The 22,042-nt window shown below is 40.4% G+C and overlaps 1 protein-coding gene across 4 annotated transcripts in view; it reads right to left on the reverse strand.

Annotated features, from left to right (window-relative positions):
- Positions 1-1,882: 1,882 nt before the first annotated feature.
- KLF12 (KLF transcription factor 12) overlaps positions 1,883-22,042 on the reverse strand; it is a 441,113-nt gene continuing 420,953 nt past the window's right edge. For all 4 annotated transcript variants that reach the window (XM_060128878.1, XM_060128877.1, XM_060128876.1 and 1 more), the window contains 2 exons: positions 19,854-20,011; positions 1,883-3,528 (listed from right to left, as the gene is read on the reverse strand). In XM_060128878.1, the coding sequence (XP_059984861.1) occupies positions 3,347-3,528; positions 19,854-20,011 (340 nt within the window). In that variant the 3' untranslated portion in view covers positions 1,883-3,346. The remainder of the gene's footprint in view (positions 3,529-19,853; positions 20,012-22,042) is intronic.

Genomic DNA, 22,042 nt, shown 5'->3' on the forward strand with positions numbered 1-22,042 from the left:
CTTCTCAAAGTCCACACACAATTGATGGGATGGGGCTGGAAGTGGATGGGGAAGTGTGAATCTTTTCCCAAACAACCTAAGATCAGGATACAAGGAGGGAATCTACTGAAACCTCAAAGTCTGTACCTCTTAACTTTTCAAATAACCTTAACTTCCTTGAAATCAATCTCTAAAATGCAAAGAGACAGGTCAACTGTAGCTTCTCAAGCCATTGCAGCTACCTGTGTCTAAGTTCCCAGACATGCACATACGCCCAGCTGCAAACTGAACAGCTTCAAATTTGAAACCAAAGAATGCTTCTAGTTAGAGAATAACTGAGAAGTCCTTTGGATTCTACTCCTTTTCTGTTGTTAATCATCTACTGTGCTTTTAAAAAGAGTCTAGAATGGACATAAGATAAAATAGAGTAGGCTTTTCTATGCCTGAAGATATTCTTACTTAAAAATGTAATTCCGTCTCTCCCAAACCACCTTCTTTTCCACAGGGAAACACTTGTAGAAAATTCACCAAGGAGAATTTGTTGTGTCCCAAGACAAGCCCCAGGTAAATTTCAGTCCTGCGACTAGATCAGCAACTCATTCACTATTTGTGCTTGGATCCCTCCTTAGAAGTATCAATACATCAAAGGGGGGAAATGGCATAATGCTGACAGGTTCTATCAGTAAAATTACTGTCTCAGTTGGGTTGCCACTTTCAGGGGGTGAGCAGACAAGCTCACGTCCCTGAATTTTTCCTATGTTATTACAGAGGAGCAGCTCATTTCGTTCTGTGCTAAATTTAAATCGAGCTGTCACTCAGGAGGCTCCCACTGCCTGTCAGTTCTATGAATTCTAAAAACCATTTCTACCTGTAATGCTCTCATGGTCTCTCAGCAGAGAACAGGATTGGCCCTTCTTACGAGAGCAGGCAGAGTTAAATCAAGTCTGCCCTTCACCTCAGTGATTCACCTACTATCTGCCAACTTGGTTCCAGGACTAGCATAGAGGGCTTCACAGCTGTGTTCACCATGCTCTGTGTTCGTCATGCTCTGTGTTCTTTGCCACTGACCAGTAACCAACACTGGCCTTTCTATTCAAAATAGTCACAGGCAATGAGAAGTAGGAGTTGCATACAGTACAGATAAAAAACTTTCCAGTTGGTAAAAAACCCCACAAAAACCCAGTGCTTGGTGGGTAGTACACTGTTGTAGCTAAAGAAGCTATTTATCCATAGAATTGCAGCCCTTGTTGGAGGGAAACTGCCAATGAATTTTTCAGACCTGGCAGGAAATGTAGAGCACATATTTTTGAAGATAGAATTTGACCTGAAAATCATTATGCTGTTGCTTGAACATTAAAAAAAAAAAATTCCTTTTAATGCCATCCAACACAAATCATCCTTTTTCAATGTTTATAGTTTTGCTTCACCAAAATAAGATTATCTGAATTAGAAGATAATCCTAAAAAGGATAATTCTAGAACCAGAAATTATTTCAGAATGTTCACACCTTTAAAAATGAGCTAGTAATATTGTGAGGTTGATTTGTGCAATTCTCCAAATCAAGTGTTTGTAATTAAAATATATTGCAAAGGTCTATGCTGGCAACTTCTTATACCTAAGCTATAAAAAAAATCTTAATAACAACAACAACAACAACAACAATGACAAAAAAACCCTCACCAAGCCCCTTAGCCACAGAAAGCTGAAAAAACCCAGCTTTTAGTGGGGAAAAAATATGATAATTTTTCTGAAAGAATGCTCATTGGTGATGTATTGCTTTGTTTACTATAGACTTTGCTAGTTGCAAAAAAGGCTCATAATTTTTGGGGGCTGACGGGACTATAATTTCCTCTCACCCTCAGCACAGGATGAGTGGGTTCCATATCCCTGCAGATGCCATTGCAGAACCACTGGGTGCTAATACAGTTTAGAAAATGAAATCTGTAGAGAAGAACCTATTGGAGAGTCACTTATCCTTGGCTCTCCAAGGGAGGAAACTAGCACCGTGTCAGGCTTTCCTTGGGAAGCATTCCTTTCCCACTGACTTGGTTCCAAGAACGGACCCATTCACCCAAGAGTTAATTCCCTGCTATGCCTCCGTGGCCTTTCTAGTCACCAAATAACTGTTTTCAAACAAGAAAAGGGGGAGCATAATCTTTAATTGTGGTACTCAACCAAGGAGGACAACAAACAGCAGAAAGATTACCTCAGTGCTGCAAATGTAACCAAGACCTCTAAAATGCTGGGGTGTTTTTTACAATCCCTTTAGTAAGTATGAAAATTGGTAACATGAGTCCTCAGTGAAGTTATTGTAGGCAAGTCCTTTTATTCATTATTGCTTTTCTCCTCAAGAGGTGCATTATTTCCATCTCTGCTTTGTCTGATTTTTTCATGTTCACTGACTGCCTGGTCAGCCCCACCTCTTACCTTGGTGCCAGTGTGTCTAAGAAAGTTTCCCCCTCCCCCCGATTCCTTGTAATCAAATACTAGGGGCAGGAAGAGATGATGCCTAGGTGACAGAACACTGCAATTTGAAGTGGGGCAGTAGTTTTTTTAGACAGGCTCTTCCTATTCAACTACAGAACAGCTCTGTGCCCGTCCATGCCAGGGCAGACACCAGGACTAGACTCCAACTGAAATGTCGCTGCCCCTCTGCTCGAACAGATGAACAAAACAGAAGCAGAACAAAACAAAAACGATCAACAACAAACAAATGAAAGAATCAATGTTGGTTTTCTCCAGGGCATGGATGGCATAATGACAAGTTGCGGGTGATATCTAGTGGCTGCCATCACTATTGCAAAGGGCTGCCTGAGCGCTCCTTTCTTTTCAGGTAATGGAACCTCTCCAACAGCTTCTTCTTTTCTACTTTCAGGCTGCTTGCTGGTAACAGATTGGAAGTGGGTTCTATCTTACTTAGACAGTAACTCAAACTTTTGTAAAAACGGGTTCAGGGGTGGGATGATGGGAGAATAATTCAAATTTACAAGGTCTTGCTCTAGCCATCAATTTGTGGTAGATGACCTTTAAAGTATCAATAACAAAACGTCTGACAGCTCAGAAAATGTACAAACTACAAACATCTTGAAATGGCAGAGGACACAGCACGGAAAACAATGCCTGTCTCTTCAGCATTTGTGTCACCGATCTCCCAGGCCAGCATGAAGTTGTTTCTCGTGTAGTCATGATGGGGGTTACCTTCAGACCGAAAGGAGAAGTGTTACTACTTCTTTTTCCTGCTCTGCTTTCAGACATCGTGGGATGGTGATGCCCTTTTGTGTTAACACTGTGAAGGGGATTCAGCCCTGCTGAATTGGGTGCCGCTAAGAGATCCAGCTCTTACACTCAGCTGGACAGGTAGCCTTCCTCACACCAGCATATGCCTCCGGCGGTGCAGTGCCAAGTGATCTGACCGGGAAAAGCTGCGATCACAGTCTGCGCACTTGAATGGCTTCACTCCCGTGTGTTTGCGGTAATGCCTCGTCAGTTCATCCGAACGAGCGAATTTCCAGGTGCAGCCTTCCCAGGTACACTTGTAGGGTTTCTCTCCTGGAAGAAACAAAGGGACACACACTTTGGTGCTCCATCATTTCTCCAGAAAAACCATCCCAACGTGATATTTGGGGAAATGACTGTTCTCAATGGATTTTCCATTTGGTAATCCTTTGGTTGGGAAACCTAATCACCCCACCAGCTGGTGTTGGGTCAGACAGGTGGCGGTTCAATTTCGTCTCTCTTGCTGTGACACTGGGCAGGTTAGTTAACACTTGCATCCTCAGTTATGGGTAAGTTACTTTGCAGTCAAAATATCAAAAGGCATAGACTGATTGCTACTGGATATAATCACCATGGTAGACCGGAAAGGCGTGTTAGGGAGCTCTACCTAGGTTGACTGACTCCAGGGCTAAAACTCACAAAGAATTATAAAGGGTAGTGATTTATATGTTTTGTTGCGATATTCCTCCAAACAGTGTATCACTTAGATGTTTAAAGGCTATTTTAGGGTACAATGTCCTTTTATCAGTCCCACAAAATTTCATTTAAAAGGTAAGCACTCTACCACCCCCAGAAATTAGGTATTAAGTACTTATTATTTATAAACATCTACTGTTTGTTTGTCTACTGGGAAAGAATCCTAGATACCTTAATAGTGCAAGTTTCAATATCTTCTTCAGTGACTTAAGAATTAGGGCAAGCCCTAAGGAATCATCAAGTTGGTCCTAGTGTTGAAACCCACAGTAAAAAACAGTCTGAAGAAGTATGTAATTTGACCAGATCCCTCAGTCAACTCGTAAGGACAGTAAAATATGCAAAGGCTTTGCTGGGAAAAGATATGCTATCCATTGTCCAAAAGAGCTCCCTGGGGGAACGGGACAATAGTTGACCTAGGTGTGCTTTTTCCTGGCTCTCATTCAGAATGGAAGTGCTGTCCTCATGCAACCCCACAAGAACTGATCTCTCCTCTGCCGCTTCCATCCAATAGTCAACTAAATGCTGCTTAGCCACACTTGGTGTCTGGCGAAAGGGCCTAAGACAGGGAAAGGAGCTGTTTGCTGATCCCAATGTACAGAGTTGCAAAGTGACTTTTGTTACATCCACTTCACAGATGAGAAAACTGAGGTTCAATGGAGTAAGGTAACTTGCCTGAGGCCAGTAAATAGATGTGTTTGGTTCCAAATGCAGCGCTTTTCACTGTGTTCTAGGGGAGTGGATAATTCTTTCCCCATGTAAACTCTGTCACATCCTTAGACAACATGGATTCCACCTTCTTAGATACTTTCAAATTATTCAACTCCTATTTCTATTAAGTCGCCTACCACAACAGATCATACAGATTTTGTCTAGATGTCTTTCCCCTCTACCAGTTTCTGAAGACGCAGAGATGAAGAATCACGCCTCTACTATCCTCAGAGCTTAAAAGTATGTGCCAAACAGTGTTTGAATAAATTAATAAAACTGCAGCACACACAGACATGCTCACACAAAGGCGTGTACACAGGAAACTACTAAGCCCTGTGAATGAGATGTACAGGTGATGGGAAAACTAGACTAAACCAGACCCAGCAGTTTTTGTTCAACTGTTAAATAAATGTTAACCATAGGGGTCCTTTTAGGATCAAGTGGCCCTTTCACAGAAGTGAGTGAATAGTAAAGCCCAGTTAAATCTAGAAATACAGACGCACTAACTGTGGCCCACAGAAAGCTCCAGGTTACTCTGAAAGGGCTCCTGTCAGGTAGATGCCTACTGACTGGATTAATCCAAAACCTCAACTTCCGACTCATTCTGGATGTCCTATGGAGACAAAAATCTGCATTTACAGGTGTCTACTGATCAGAATTTAACAGAAATTTTAAAAAATCAGCAAAACCCCTAACTTAAAAACAATGGCAATCCACTATACAGTATATCCATGGCAACTGTTAAAATGCTTTTATTTACATGTCATCACCATATGGTTTTTTTTCTTGAAATTTACAACATGAGCATGGGTTTTAATAAGCTGAGCTTGATATAAATCATATCTTCAAAAACACATCCATCTTTGGGGCACTGAGCTCAGCCAGTTGACTCCTTGTCACCAACAGGTATCTCCTAGTTATCTCCTGTGTTACTAAGGAACCAACCACAGAGAGCATAGGCCTAAGAAGGAAAAAATAAAAGATTTTCTTAATTGGGGAAAAGCATTGTTCAGTTGTGTGTCAGGAGGACGTCTGTTTCTATCTTGGTGGGGAAGTGTCATCTGAGTATGACTGGGGTTAGAAAAGCTGCTGGACCCTCACCTTGGCATTGCAGATGCAGAGGCAGGAAGGGGCTCCATAACTGGGATGGGCCCGGAAGTAAAGAGAGGCAATAGAAGGAGACAGGGCTTCAGTCTCACCTCAAGAAGGATGATGGAGGCTGGTATGGCCACCGTAGGGACGTCCTGTTGTCTCAGGGGTTCTCTGAATTTCCTTGTACATCCAATTTCGGCACTTAATATTCTCCAATTTCTTCCTCCAAATTATAATAGACATACTTTTACTTTCACTTGGGCTGTTTAATAATGGTAGTTGTGCCCTTTTCACTTGAAAATCTATAGCAGGGGTGGTAAACTGTGGCCCCCAGGCCAAATCTAGTCTGTGGTTTGTTTTCTGTGCAAGCTGCAAGCTAAGAGTAGTTTTCACACTTTTAAATGGTTGAAAAAAAAAAAAACCCAAAAGAGGGCTCTCTCGTGGCATGTGTAAAGTACATACTTTTCATGAAATTCAAATTTTAGTGGCCATAAATAAGTCTTTATTGGAACACAGCCACACTCATTTGTTTGCATATTGTTTACGGCTGTTTTCCAGGGATGGAGGCATTGAACACTGCAATAGAGAATGCATGGCCTGCAATACCTAAACCATTTACTATAGAAGGTTGGCTGACTCTTGATGTAAGGGATGGGCACCTCAGCTTTTGTCAGGCTTCCTGGTTATGTTAACTTAATCAGGATATATAACACACCTTGTTAGTTTGGGATGGGTGGGTGAGGGAATATTTTGGCTATTAGATAATCACTTATTCTTAACTCAGGCTCCTCGATTAAAATTCTAACTGTCCTCTTGGTAACGAATACACGTGGTAGTTCATGTCCGATGCTTTAAATAGAGAGTTCTGGACAAGGAGAAATCAGGGATTCTCTGAAAAGGCTCACCCAATTCAGTCAGGGTTTTAGAAGTCTTCGGGATCTCCTCTGCTCATTATAAAAGCACAATAATGAGTAAGGCCTTCGCTATGAGGGTGAGAGGGGTCAGGAACGTCTCTATACACTTTACCCGCTAACCAAAAGAGCACTGATTCTACAGTGATGGAGCCCGACCCTGCCCTACTCCACTCCAACCCACCCTTTCAATACGGTTGTGTTACCATGGCCACCGTGCTCAGTGATGAGCTGCGATTAATTCTACTTAGTCTGAGGAGGACATAAGGAAGGAAGGATCAGAAAAGAGGAGCTCAGATGTTTGGCATCATTTCTAAGGTGGATGTCTTAAAGGCGGAGAGGCAGAGAAAGCAACAACTATGGCGAGGATTTCTGTGGGCCCGCAAACGTGCAGCAGGAAACTCAGTGCAGAACCTGAAAAGTATTCCGCGAGGTGAAATCAGGTACAGTAAGCGCCTCCAAAATGCAAGATGCAGATGCGTCCCTACTTCATGAGTAAAACCAGTGAACATGATACATAAGCTTATAAACCATTAGGGGCTAAGTGATGAATGAAGGCACGTAAAAAAGAATGAACACATTCTCATCTGGGGGTGGGGGGAGGGAGGACCTATATCAGAAAATATAAACTTAATTATCTGAGTGATCGATGAGTTTTCCTTGAAGCTTTTCTTATAAAAATATATGCTTTCTTTTTAATATCCCCAAATATTTCTTGCATAATATTTCTTTCCCCCATTTCCTCACGAATAAAACCAGAGTTTGGGTATTCTCTCTCCATACTCAGAAGAAAGAAGAGGGGAAAAAAGAAAATAAGATCTTCAAACCTCTCTTCACAGCTAGAGGCTGAGCTATAGGGGTGGCTCCTCTCTATGGAGATGAGATGGCTGCTTGGACCAGGCAGAGAGCAGGCTTCTGCCCCTCCCTCAAGAGGGACCTCGGTTTCCATCATATCCACCTAGTGCCTAGCATTTCGTTAAAAAAAGTCAATAAATTCTCTCATTGGACTAGTTAAGTTTTAGAAGTGGATACAAGAACAATGCTAGTGGCTACTACATTATGTTAAAACTGAATGTTATAGTTTATGCTTGTGCTTTGAAGCTATTTAAAGGGTACAATCTTATAAACAAATTAAGATAAGAGACACCAACTTCATGATGTGAGTAAAAACTAATTAAGATGATAAATAAGTTTGTAAGATACACTGTAATATGTATAAATGAGCCCTGAAAGGATATAAGAAAGAACAGACAGAATCCTTCCTCCATCCCCCCTTCTTTCCTTTAAATCTTGCTAGAAAACAGAAAGCTCACTTTAAAGTTAAAAAAGTCAGTGGTGAGGACAGAACGGTAGGTGAATTTTCCATGAACATTTTCCTATGGAAAGAGTTGGCTTGGACACTAATAGGAGTCAAGCAACTCCCAGGGTCTGCGCAGCTATTGTGCACAGCTGCTCTGTGTCAGGCTGAATGGGGGTGACAGTAAACACTATTTCCAGTGATTTCTCAGGAATAGTGAACGGTCCTTAAACTCATTTGAATTAGAATTCTGCAAATGTGTTATTCAACACTGTTTTCACTAGAAATAAGCTAAAAATAAAAAAAGCATGCCCACCTTTTTTGTTTGTTTGTTTGGTCTAACCCACAAATACACTTAGAATCCTCAGTAGCAAAGTCTTTGAAAATGTATTTAAATATTTTTCAAAATAATCAGAAGTTTTGACTCCCCCATCAGATCACCTTTGATTTTTGTTTCTTATATTAATCCTGTGAAATAAAAAAAATGATAGGGAATGGTGTGGTATATGTCCTTACCAATAAGTCTTAGTAAGTGATTAAGTCGAGACATCAAGTTGCTAATGTATAGGAAAAAATCAAAGGACCTGAGCTGGGTAATTGGTAGCTTAACACTACACTCACCTTGGAGTGTAGTTATTAACTTTTAGACTTTCAATTCTGAAGTGAAGGTCTCTATGTCCCCTGAAAAACCCATAAGCCACTTCCACCTTTTGACCATTTTTCAGCACAATCTGTCCTCTTTCAGGTCTTTATAAAACCTGAACTAAACTATGAAACCTCTGAAAAAGAAAAATGTTAACTGAAACTAATAGCAAGCCCTCCTATTCTAAAGTGAAAGAGTCCTGCAAGGATTAAAAAGAGAACATACCAAAAAAAGAGGGTTTGTTAATTTTTGTTCGAAAACACTCTTTTTTACTCCTCATTTGGGGTTCATGTTAGAAACAGTTTTATATGCACATTGGCCCGTGTGTGTGTGTGTGTGTGTGTGTGTGTGTGTGTGTGTGTGTGTGTGTGTGTGTGTGTGTGTGTGTGTGTGTGTGTGTGTGTGTGTGTGTGTATTCACAGGCATTATTTAAATAGTATTCTAATTAAGTATCCTGGGAAAATGAAAACTCTCATCAGGGTTTTTTTCTTGAAACAGTCAAGAAACTGATTTATTATGAGAACTGCTGCCTCTTTCAATTTTGGTTAAAGAAAAGGATTAAGAGTCACTCAGTGCATTTCCATGACATTTACCCAGCAGAAGGCATAATAAAGTCTAAAGAAAACATCAGGTATTGAATGGATTCCCAAAACCCAGGAAACAAAAATAACTTTTTCGGGTACCTCCCATTTCACCACCTGAAACGCTGAAAGGTAAATGTGTCCTGAGACAAAAGACAGGTGCCCTTTCATATTAAAATGACGTGTGAGCAACAACAGAAAAGGAATGTGCAGTTTGCAAAAGCTCCCCGTCAAACAAAACGCCCATGTCCTCACATCAGCTTCTCTCTATTATTTTCTCAAGCAACCGAAAAAAAAAAACACCTTTGGCAACAGGAAACATAGGCATTTTCTTCAGTTCAGAAGTGCATTTCTGAAATGTGTCCCTGTTTAACTTTTATAAAGTCAGGGGGCCCCAGACACTGACAAATGAGCTTCATTACACTCAAGGCTCAACATATTTGCTGTGACAATCTGTTTCACTTGAGGAATGGTATTTGCATATGAGGGGAAAAAAAAACCCCAGAATCAAGATTCCTATCTTGTTTTCTGGTTTCTGTTACATTAGTTCATAAAAGTTCACAGAATTTTAGATCTGGAAGGAAATTAGGTCCTTTGAAAATGAGGAAACAGAAACCTAGAGCTGAGATTACAAGGCCCTTGACTTGTCCAGGGGTAGACAAGGCTGCCTTCCTTCTTGCTGGTGTTAAGGGGGCAGAAAACAGCACAGGCTTTGAAATCAAGCGGAATGCACGGTCAAATGAGGCTCAGTCTCCAATCTGCGACTGGATCTCAGGCTAGAGAGTTAAGCTTTCTGAAACTCTGTTCCCCGTCTGTAAAATGGGAACACTGTTCCCACTGTGAAACTTAGAAATACACATGCCACGTGCCTGGCAAATGACAGGTGCTCAATAAAGGATATTGAATTCTATAGTTATGAAGTTCAATGTTTTTCTGTTTCTGCTAAGAAATATAAATAACATAAAGTTAAAAATAAATCCCATTTGGCTTTTTTTTTGTTTTTTGTGGTACGCGGGCCTCTCACTGCTGTGGCCTCTCCCGTTGCGGAGCACAGGCTCTGGACGCTCAGGCTCAGCGGCCATGGCTCACGGGCCCAGCCGCTCTGCGGCATGTGAGATCCTCCCGGACCAGGGTACGAACCCGTGTCCCCTGCATCGGCAGGCGGACTCTCAACCACTGCACCACCAGGGAAGCCCCCATTTGTTATTTTTAAGGAAGGAATTAAGATTTGCAGGTAAAATGGATGCCGATCCTGATCCTGATTTTTTCTAACGTTTTAAGTATAAAACTCCTTTATAGGCCAAGTAGACCAATCTATTCTATAATTTGTTTGATCCGTTTGGTCTTGTCAATTCAATCAAACAAGTGATCAGTATGTTAGTATCTGCCCTATGGAACTGTCTGGACTGAATTAATTCTCCTTTTCATTATGTGTAAACAAGACCAAGTGGGTCTTTTTTTTCATGCAATTATATAGTGGATTTCTTTGATGAAAATAATATTTGCTACAGCATATAGCGTCTTCCATCTACCACACTTAGCTCTAAGAGTTTTATAGATCTGAACTCATTTAACTTCGACCCTAACTGTAGTTGCTGTAACCAACCCCACTTCACCCAGAGTTAGTATGTGGTGGATGGAGGGGGGATTTCAACCCGGGGAGCCGACAATCCTAACTTCTACCCTACAATGCCTCTCAACACCTTAAATCACTGCTTTCGTGAACCAAGATATCCAGTCAGAACTGGCCAAGCAGACTGACAGAATGTGAGCTAGTACTCACAGGACAAACACTGTGTTAACCCAGAGGCTAGCCCCTCTCCTCTAGAAATCAAATGTAAACGAAGTTAAAAATACCTTATAGGGCTTCCCTGGTGGCGCAGTGGTTGAGAGTCCGCCTGCCGATGCAGGGGACGCGGGTTCGTGCCCCGGTCTGGGAAGATGCCACATGCCGCGGAGCGGCTGGGCCCGTGAGCCATGGCGGCTGAGCCTGCGCGTCCGGAGCCTGTGCTCCACAACGGGAGAGGCCACAACAGTGAGAGGCTCGCGTACCGCAAAAAAAAAAAAAAAAAAAAAAAAAAAAAAAAAAATACCCTATAATAAAAATGTACTTTACTGGAAGTAAAATGTTCAAGGTCTAAGGCTAATACTCTATGTGGCTGAGTTTATATTTCTATGTAGGGACAACGTTTATCTTCCTGGTTCTGGTTACCTTTTCCTCAGTTTCTTTTGTAGACGCCTTCCTTTACCTGTCACATAAATCAGGGGTCCCCAACCCCCAACCAGTACTGGTCCGTGGCCTGTTAGGAACCAGGCCACACAGAGGGAGGTGCGTGGTGGGAGAGCGAGCAAAGCTTCCTCTGTATTTAGAGCCGCTCCCCATCCCTCGCATTACTGCCTGAGCCCCGCCTCCTGTCGGCATTATGGTGAGTTGCGTAATTATTTCATTATATATTACAATGTAATAATAATAGAAATAAAGTGCACAATAAGTGTAATGTGCTTGAATCATCCCCAAAACATCCCCCGCCCTGGTCCGTGGAAAAATTATCTTCCTCGAAACCAGTCCCTGGTGCCAAAAAGGCTGGGGACGCTGACATAAATATTTACTGAGATTTGGGCTTTGACATCTTCCCACTTGCATAGGTTCTCCTTGGTTTCCACAGCTTCTACCACAACTTATAAGGGAAAGATTCCCAAGTGTCTACACCTCCGTCTCTCTCCCAAGCACCATGGAAGGGGAGACAACATTTCCAGTTGGCAGCCCGAAAGCAACCCCATGTGACCAAAACGTTATTCAGCATCTACCACTTAGATGAGACATGTTCCTCCTTCTATTTTGATATCTGGAAAAAAGACAAGACCATCTACTCAGTTATCAAGTCATACATCTCTCCAGTTGGCGAGATTTCTTGGACTCTTTCCTATCGGTTATTCTCTACCTGCCCCAACCCGATTATTACATTTGCCAGTTCTGCCTTCCAAATGTCCCCTCCAGTTCATCTCCATGAAGATGGTCTGCCTCTTTTTAGAGTTTCACCACCTTTCACCAATACCAACTTCTACTGCTCTGTTTCCCTGTCTTATGTCCTGCTACCTCCAGTTTAATTATTAATGCTCCTGTTAGAAAGCCAGTCTTCTCATTGGCTTTCTAACAAAGCGAAACTTTAGTCGACTTTCAAGAAAGACTGAGAATTCCCTGGTGGTCCAGTGGTTAGGACTCCATGCTTCCACTGCAGGGGTCCCAGGTTTGATCCCCGGTCAGGGAACTAAGATCCCGCAAGTCACACAGCATGGCCGAAAAAAACCAAAAAACAAACAAAAAAAGATCAGTTCACATTATGATGAAAATCCTTAAAAATAGGCCATTTACCAATCACTTGCTATCTTGATACTTCCAAGTACCTTAATGACCAACTCTAAACAGGTAGGAACCGCTAGCTAGACCTGCATGGAGTGTGGCCCTAGTGGGAGAGACTGGCAGGTTATTAGCAAACTTGGCTGAGACCAGGTGTAATGACAGCAGTACAGGTTCTAGAGAAACCAGAGTCTGCATCACAGCTCCACTCCTTCCTTGTTCATTCCATGACAGTGGACAAGTGCTCTAACCTTCCAGGGGATTTACAGATGTGATTAAAATATGTAAAGCACTAGCAGAGCGAGGCACTGTGCCTGGGACCTGGCAGGTCCTCAGGAAATATCAGTTCTCTCTCACTGCTGGTCTCCATGTCTGTTCACAGCATTCCTTCCTCCTAACCATGCACCCCAGATGTCTTCAAAGTCTCCCCTTCCCCTGCCCTCACGTCCAAGCAGATGCCATGCCCTCCTGTCTCTACTGCTCCACTGTTTCCCACATGCTTTCCTCTCTGCCCACTGTGCTGCTGCAACAAGGAAACGTCCAAGTGTTCCAGGGTCACGGAGGAAAAAATTCTACCTGCCCAGGGAAGGAGGGTGGTCAGAGAGCTTCACAGATAAGGTGACACTGAGGCAGTTTCCAAAAGTAAATAGGAGTTTACCGACTCAAGAAGTAAGAATGGAGGTGCCCAGGCAGGCCATTTCAGGTAGGTGCACGAACATACAAATGAACTCCATACAGCTGGGCATGTCTGGAGGCTGCTTCATGTGCGTGGGTGGGGAATGGGGGAAATTGGGACGGGGTCGGCAAATGAGGTTTGACGGATGAAAAGGAGTCAGATGAGAAGGGCCTTGCATGCCCAGCTTAGAAAGGTGTCCCCAAATTCCCTGGCCATAACAGACAACGCCCATGGTGTTGTTTTGTTATTCTGCTTGTATCTTTATTATATGACTTTGTAGACCTGGCCTTCGTTGTGACTGTTCAATGCATCTTACCTAGTATACTTATGGAGAAGTTCATTGAAGATGGGGGTTCTGCCTCTTTCTGCCTTTTTCAAGAAAAATCTATAGTGCCTTAGACATGGAAAATGCTCAATAAATATCTGTCTTGTTGAATCTGTCTATGAATAGGTCCTTTCAAATAAAAGACTACGTTTTACTAAGTATTTAAAATACGTTCCTGAAAAGATTATTTATACTATCATTATAAAAATGATGACAAAAGGCTGATAAAATAATACTTTTACTCCAACTTTTTCTGCATTATATAAATATTAAATTGGTTGAGTCTGAAGTAAAGAGATTATATAATTACAGCTGATTGTGACGATACATTAAATTATCCAAACTTTTTTGCCTTGAACCTACTGCTCATATTAATAACATATATCCACATCAATATCCAGACATACACAATTTCAATTCAACAAATAATGATTGGGTCCTTACAATGTGTTAGTCACTGTATTCACTGGGGATATAACAATGAGGCCCCCTGTGGTAATTGTGCAACAACTTGCTATATTTATGTTCAAAGTTAAAAAAAATAGAAAACCTGAGATACATAGAGTTAAGTAGCTTGTCTAAGCTCACAAGCCAGTTAGGGGCCACAGACAAATTTCTGTCGCCTGACTTCAAATTTAGTGCTATTTCTATGATAGTTTCCTATTTCTTCACAGTTACCAATATGGAGCGTATCTGTGAGCTCTCTTGGCCAAGATCTGCAAACAGCTTATGTGCAGAGGATTTTTACCTGAAAAACGTCAGTTTGTTCTTAAGTGATTCATTATCCTGGCATCGCTAAGCCCTATGCTTTATCTAACAATGAATCTAGACAGAGGGTCTGACGTGGAGCTTTATACGGAACGAGTTATTTAATTAATGAAGATAGATGTGAAAGTATAAGTAGCACCCCGTCGCCTGAAGGTAAGATCTAGCAACCCCAAGGCTTGTGAACAAAAGGCCACCAAGGTGCACAGCTGTCACATAGCTCATGATTTTCTTTGTAGGATATCATCAAATCATTTCAGAATCTCATCCAGTAAAATAAGATGTCAAATTAGAAGCAAGAAATATAGGAATAGCAATGAGAAGTAATGAGACAAGAAAGAAAGTGAAAAAGCATGGAATCCACAAGCATTTTGGACTGGGGTGTATGTGTGTGCGCGCGCGCACGCATAGTCATTATCTGATGTTAATTATAGCACGTGATATTAGTTACAAAGTCTTCATTCCTCAAGGGAAGGGCTAAATAATACATCATCTCTTTCATTTGTAAAGGTAGGGAAGGACATATTTTAGAGACGTTTAAATAAAAATTGGTTAAAATTTTTAAAGCATCCATGAGTTAACTTCCTTGATGTGTAAAATTCAGACATGAATTATTTTTGCTAAAGCCAGACATAAGAAACGTGGCTGCTCTATATTTGCTAACTTTTAGAACTTTGGTGTATTGTTTTCATATGAATTCAAGTGATTATTAGACAAGATTGGCTAAATGAGCCTCAGATTTATTAGAGAGCAGGATACCAAGTTGAAATTTTCAAATTCAGATTCATCTGAAACAACATTTTTATAGGTCAAAACTACTTATTTAAAAATCTGGTTTTAAATCTTTATCTTGCCGTTTTCCTTGTTCATCATTAAATTATAATATTCTGCAGAGCAGTGATCATCACGCCCTGTCAAACGTACCACTAGAGGGTTCTAACTGACTCTTCCTTGGACCCTCTTAGACTAGACCCAACATCTGGTTGTAGTGCGCCATCTAGTGGTTGTAAGAATCACTGGTGCCTGAGCGTTATTGGCTTGAACTGCATTTTAGAAAACACAATGGCATACATTTTTAGAAAGTAATAAGAATTCTAAACAGCAATATCAAACTCATAAAACCATTTTTTCTAAAATTCATATTTAGATCACTTAATAAGTAATGAAATTCTTAAAGTGAGGGAAACTCATTGTATTAATACATAGTAGTTATGTTTAGCACAGATTTAAATGACCTTTAATTTCAGTACACTGCATATTCATTTAAATACACTGCACACTGCTTCATGCAGAGGAAACACACAATTTAGACCAGTGAGTAGGAACAACGTACCTGCTGACAAAGGGGCGGATGCGATGACCGAGATATATTTTTTTCCTTCTATTGAAAGTGACTTAAACAACTTACTACAGACAGGTGTTAGTAGGCATTTAAAAATATTTGGTCAAACCTGTATGTTATTACCTAAACTGCATATTTATGAAACGATAGTTAATTATTTTTAAAAGGTACTCTTCAGCATGTCTTTTTTTTTTTTTTACTCTAAATTCCTTGTTAATATATAGGAAATGATCCTCTTTCACGCTCCTACAAATATGTTTAATTTACTGTACGTATAAGTCCTAAACAGATGACTGATCATGTACTAATAAAGCACAAAAGATCAAGTGTTAAAGGTAGAATTAACGTGACTTTCTCAAAGAAAGTGTCTTCTTGTCCCTTGCTCACCTCCCATCGCGTGTATAGTTCTCGTAAGTCATCTGTTATAATCCCAAACTTCACATTCATTATTACTGGTCACACACAAATAACTTACGCAATATGCCTGAAGCAAAGGTAAGGCTAAGAAGATATTTATTAAAATCAAACAAGTCAACCCGAATCCCTATAGAACTAGTGTTGATTTTACTTTGAACCCGAAGTTATGAAATCTTGCGTGTAATTATAAATCAGAAACCAGTATGGGCTCACTTTGAACCAGTGACAGCAAATCAAGCAAATTTCATTCTTTCTTTTTGAAAGTACTGTTATTTGACTGGTAGTTTAGGAGACTCTGCCTTGAGCAGAGTAAGTATTTCTCTGCTAAGTGGATGGATGAATTTGGCATATCTGGGTTTGGAGCAGGAATTTCACAAGGACTTTCGGATGCAGCTGTGAGATCAAGAAACGTGGATTGGAGTAGGACAACTAAGTGGATTCTTAGCTATAAGTAAATAAATTAAGAACCACTTGGATGGAAGTCTCCAACATCACATCTCAGGGCTTTTTCCTTGAACCTGTTCTACTTAGTACTTGGAAAAATGGAGAAGATGAAGGAGAAAGCTAAAAAAGTAAAAGCAAGGTGGGCAGGGAGCGCTCCAAAATCTTTTCAATTTATTAGAATAATGAGCCCAAGTCAATAAAATGGATGCAGTATAATTATTTCCCAGACTTGAAAGGGTATGTGCAGCCCCCATAGTAATGACTCTGTCCTGTATCTCCCACAAGAGGTCACCCAGCCTGGGGCAAAACACCTCAGTGATGGGAAACCCACTATTCCCAAGGGAGCCATCATCTGAGGGACAGGTTCAATAACAAATACAACACTGTGCGTTTAAGTTGAAAAGAAATCCGTTATAGGTACAGGGGATGGGAAGATCCAGTTTGTAGCAGTTTTTGATTTAGATGACCTAACAGAGTCAACTGCTAAAAGACTTATCATCATCTCTATGTCTATTAAGAGACGTCCATTAACAAGAGCTCTTCCCTCAATTTGTGGTGTGAAAACGTTAAAAGATACTGTGATATGTTGGCATATAGGAAAACGTGGCTGAGAGAACAGCAGGTGTCTAGTTTGGAGAGATGAAGATACCAGCCGTTCATGACAGTGCTGAGAAGAGCACCAGGGTGCCGGAAGTGAAATTTACACTGTGATGGCTCGAGCGATTCCCTTGGACAACGAGACAACGGGAGCCAAACAACGCCATCCGAGACAATTCAATGCTGTAAGAGACGAGGACTCCGCCCTCAGAAATGTCACCCAACTTGTCTTGCACAAGAAAAAGCTCTCTGTCACGCGAGGCATTTAAGGAGAGATGGGAAATAATACTTGACCGGGAGTCACACTCATACGAAGGAGGTAATGACACTGGTTATTGTGTGGATCAAATGAAAGAAAAAATATGTTAAGTGTGCAGAATACTGCATAGTATAGGAACTGGGTCTCTGTGAAAGATGACACCCAAGGATCCCTCTAACTAGGAAACCAACTAGACTTGGTGACATATAAGGTCCATTCGGACCCTAGGAGTCGATGATTTCATCTTATTAATAAGCCAAACTAATTACTTCTGCTTCAGCATTAAAGGTTTATATTGCTTTGAATTATAATGCACACATCACATCTCCCCCACTTTCACAATCTATATTAAAACCTATAAGATGCAATCCTATCATGCCATAACATTCAATCCTTTAATAGTACCTCATTAAAACTTTTCCTCTCTTTCACTGTTCATCACTTGCATAAATGAAATAGAGGGTACCTATGTGAAAATGGGGATAATAAGTATTTTGGAAAGTTCAAGGAAAACAGAAGTAACTCAAAATATACAAGGATTCACTGAAGAAAGCTCATTCTTTTTTTCCTTTAACTGAAATGTTAAGAAGTCAGTAATATGAGCTGATCGTACTTACTCCTCTGATTTGTGTTCACTGTCTACTGATAGATGAAACATGCTTATTCAACTTTCATGTCTCTATACGCATTCTTGGCCTTAATGAGAAAATCGAAGACACACTATTCTATATAAAATAGATAACCAACAAGGACCTACTATATAGCAAGGGAACTATACTCAATATTTTGTAATAACCTTTAAGGGAAAAGAATCTGAAAAAAAAAAAGGTATATGTGTATGTCAAACAGAATCACTTTGCTGTACACCTGAAACGAACACAACATTATAAATCAACTAACTTCAATAAAAACTTAACTTAAATATTAAATGACTTAATTTTTCAGATCCAAAAATAATGCCGACGCAACGGGAGAGGCCACAACAGTGAGAGGCCCGCGTACCGAAAAAAAAAAAAAGAAAGAAATAGTGCCGAAGAAATAGATGAAAACCTCTCCTGGGAAAGCTCTGGATCAATGGAGAGGAAAGAATTTGGAATTATGTAGAAAAGGGATAAGGACTGGGGATAGGGAGGAAAGATGGAAGCGACAGTTTTCACACTGCGTTGAATTCCCTTAGAAACAGTAATAGTATTAATGTATTATATAAGCAGAGGTAAACTTCAGATTCTATAAAGCTTTTCTGACTTCAGGCAAGCATCCCATGCTATAACTTCATCACACACACACAAAGATGTCCCATCTTAACGATCAGAGTCATGAAAGTCTCTGTAAAGCAGCTTTCAAATAATCTGATATAAGAACATGACTCAATAAATGGCAAAGAATGACGATTTCAATGATTCTGCTACCTCAGCTGAGAAACAGTTTATACAGTGTGGTCGTCTCAATGTATCTGAGATGGGAGCACGATTTACGCAGCCCCACAGGAGTCTGTTACACGTGAAGCTCCCAGATAGAGGCAGGTGCTGGAGGCTGACTCCTGTCGAGGATAGTTACTGGCTCTATAGCACGTTGCTACCAGCAATGCGTGTGAATGAATTTCTCTCTTCTCTCTGCTTCTTTGAGGTTCACACATTCCAGTCACCAGTCACTTTTCTGACCAAAAAGTTCTGTAATTGGGGGTCTCTCCTTCCACCTTTGGTCTCTTCCCAGATCCTCCCATTGATGGTACCCAATGGGATCCAGAAGCCAAGGAAGCCAGGGGATGCCAGGTGAGGGACACACAGGGTAGAGGATTGATGGGGTGGGTAGGGAGCTAAGTGAAGAGTCACTGGCTTCTTTCCTGGGTAGGTGCATGGGTGAATGGATGGTGACAAAGTCAGCGGATCACCTGTGATCTCAATTTCCTTCTTTGCAAACTGTGAATACGAAAAATCCTCTCCTTATACAAAAAAATACCAGTGAGAATCAAATGGAATCATGCGGAAGTATTGTTTTAAACTCCCCACAGTGCTATGTATATGTCAATCTTATTTCATTTTTTTTTGGGGGGGGTTATCTGGTTATTTGGGGGATGAGATCAAGGGGAGAAAAACATGATCTAAGTGGTGGTGAAAACGATAACTTTAAGAGAATGATTTTGTTCAGCTTGTTTGGTATGTTATGTGGACATTTTAAAACCTAATAACTAGACAACCATTAAGTGGCAACGCTGATTATGAAAAAGACTAGACCACCGTGTTCGTACTATTATTTTAAAAGTCCTTAAGACACAAAAGAAATACCTCTTTGCTTGCTAAACTTCATGAAGACTTAGGCCTTTTTTCAACTGAGAGAGGGAATGTACTCCACTCGGAAAGGAACATATGATGCACATGTGAGGGGTGAGCACAGAACATTCCAGCACACTCATGGCTCCAAAGCCAAGCAGCTGGCCCTTTCTGGACTCTCAGCGACCCTCAGGTGAGACGCCCTGCAGAGCTGTACCTGTATGTGTCCTTCGATGAGCCTTCAGGTGAGAACTTTTTGTGTACACTTTGTTGCATCCCTCAAAATCACATCTGTGGATACGCCGTTTTCTGGAGTCTGGGGATTCAGACCTTCTCTGGCGTCTTGTGCTCTCAATACTAAATGGTGAGATTGAACTGGAAAAAGAAAAAGATTTAAATGGTGAGCAATACAGCACTCTGTTTGGTTCCACTGCCATGACACCTGAGGCTCACAGCCTGCAGCTTCATACAGACTCAAGGTCCCATGTCCACATTTCCCGCTGTCACCTTCTGGGACACATTCCATTTCTTAATCTTGAAGGCAGGCAGCTAGACCTATTTTTGAGGAAACACTCTTAGGGAGAGAAAGACATGCTTAAAATAACAACAAAATGACAAGAACAAAAACTAAATGAAAGCAGTGGTGAGTGAGTAGATCCCCATCATCAAAAGAAATAATCTGGCGGTGTTAAAACTATCCCTCAAAGTTTTGAACTTGTGAAGACACTTACAGAGCATATTTGAGGAAGACCTGCCATAGACAAATGACAAAATGAATGCATTTAATAAGTAACACGAGGGTCTGAATTGCATGTGACAACATATACAATCGTGTAAAATCACAACGTAATTTCAAAACAAGTAAGGTCGGGTTGAAAGAAATGACATCAGTACATCAACAACATGACTCATGACAAGCTATTTCAGTTCTGCAAAATGCACCTGACATTTGACTTTTCTCGTTGGTGGTTTTTCACGGTGAGGAATAAAGTTCACTGTATTGAAAGATTAGCTGTACCACATTATGAAAAAAAGTTTTAACTATGAAATTTGGCCCTGACTTTTACATTGTTTAACCTTAATGCCACAGTAGAAAAACAGGATTAGTTTGTAATGTCAGGTAACTGATTAACATGTACTTCTTCCAACCTTAATGTCGTCTGATTGAGATAGAAATGAAGAGCATGACTCATCTTCTTTAGTTATTCATGAAGTTCTTGAAAATTACAGTGAAATACACTACAAGAAAGAAATCACCCATATTCCTACTATAAAAAATTTACCACTATTAATACTTTGACATTACTTTCTTCCAGGTTTTCCATGCTTTGATGCTTTTTTAAATTCCTTTCTATTAATAAATCAATCCTTGAAAAACCTGAACTCAACAGATAAAGATACCCCCCGCTCCTTCTATCATTATCCTGGTCCCTTCTCCTCTCAGGGAAAACCTCTATCATCAGCTTTCTTTAAATTCTTCCAATTCTTTTAAATCATGCTTACTGATATATATCTGCATTCATGGAAACTCATTATATTGTTTGGTGTTTTTTAAGAGACAAATAAATAATATGCTGTTCACATCATTCTGCAAATTGTTCTACACTTGACTTTTGTTCACTTGACACGGAGGATCTGAGATCTGTTCACATGGATACCCTGTATTGTTTATTTGAAATGCTATACACCACAGTTCATTGATTCTAAGATGAATATTTTAATATTTTAATGTCTCTAAAAGCAGGATGCTTCTGACATTTGACAGCTTGTCATAGGTTGACATACTTTTTTTTCTTTCTTAGTGGTATATAAAGTAATGGTGTATTTTACAATAGATGGTGTTTTAACCTAGATCAGGAGTTGGTAAATTGTTTCTGTAAAGGGCTAGATAGTGAATATTTTATTTTGACTGAGAGTCATACAGTCTATGTTGTAATAAATCAACCCCGCAATTGTAGCATGAAAGTAACTATAGATAAATATATAAACAAATGAGTATGGCTATGTTCTGATAAAACTTTATTTACAAAACAAATAGTGGGCTGTAATTGATCCACGGGCTGTAGTTGCTTGATACTTGACTCAGATGAAATACGGGAGTAGTCCAAAGAATATCATGTCAGCATTTTAAAATCCATTTCCTAGGTGATGGACATATAAATTATTTCTAATATTTCACTATAATATTGCTCCAGTGAACTTGTTTTGAATGTCTCCTTCCATGTACTTGCCTTTTAGGTTTTCAGTGCATCTTTTCACTTGTACAAATAACAGATTCAGTAGCCAAAGCTTCATATTATTAGATAAGATCAAATATAAATGATGTTTATCTACTAGTATCTTAAACAGTTTTGTGCAAGGTTTCTAGTAGTTGAAGGAAAGAACATATGGGAGAGCTAAGCCACT

This window comes from Lagenorhynchus albirostris, chromosome 18, assembly GCF_949774975.1.
Source record: "Lagenorhynchus albirostris chromosome 18, mLagAlb1.1, whole genome shotgun sequence".
NCBI classification, from domain to species: domain Eukaryota; kingdom Metazoa; phylum Chordata; class Mammalia; order Artiodactyla; family Delphinidae; genus Lagenorhynchus; species Lagenorhynchus albirostris.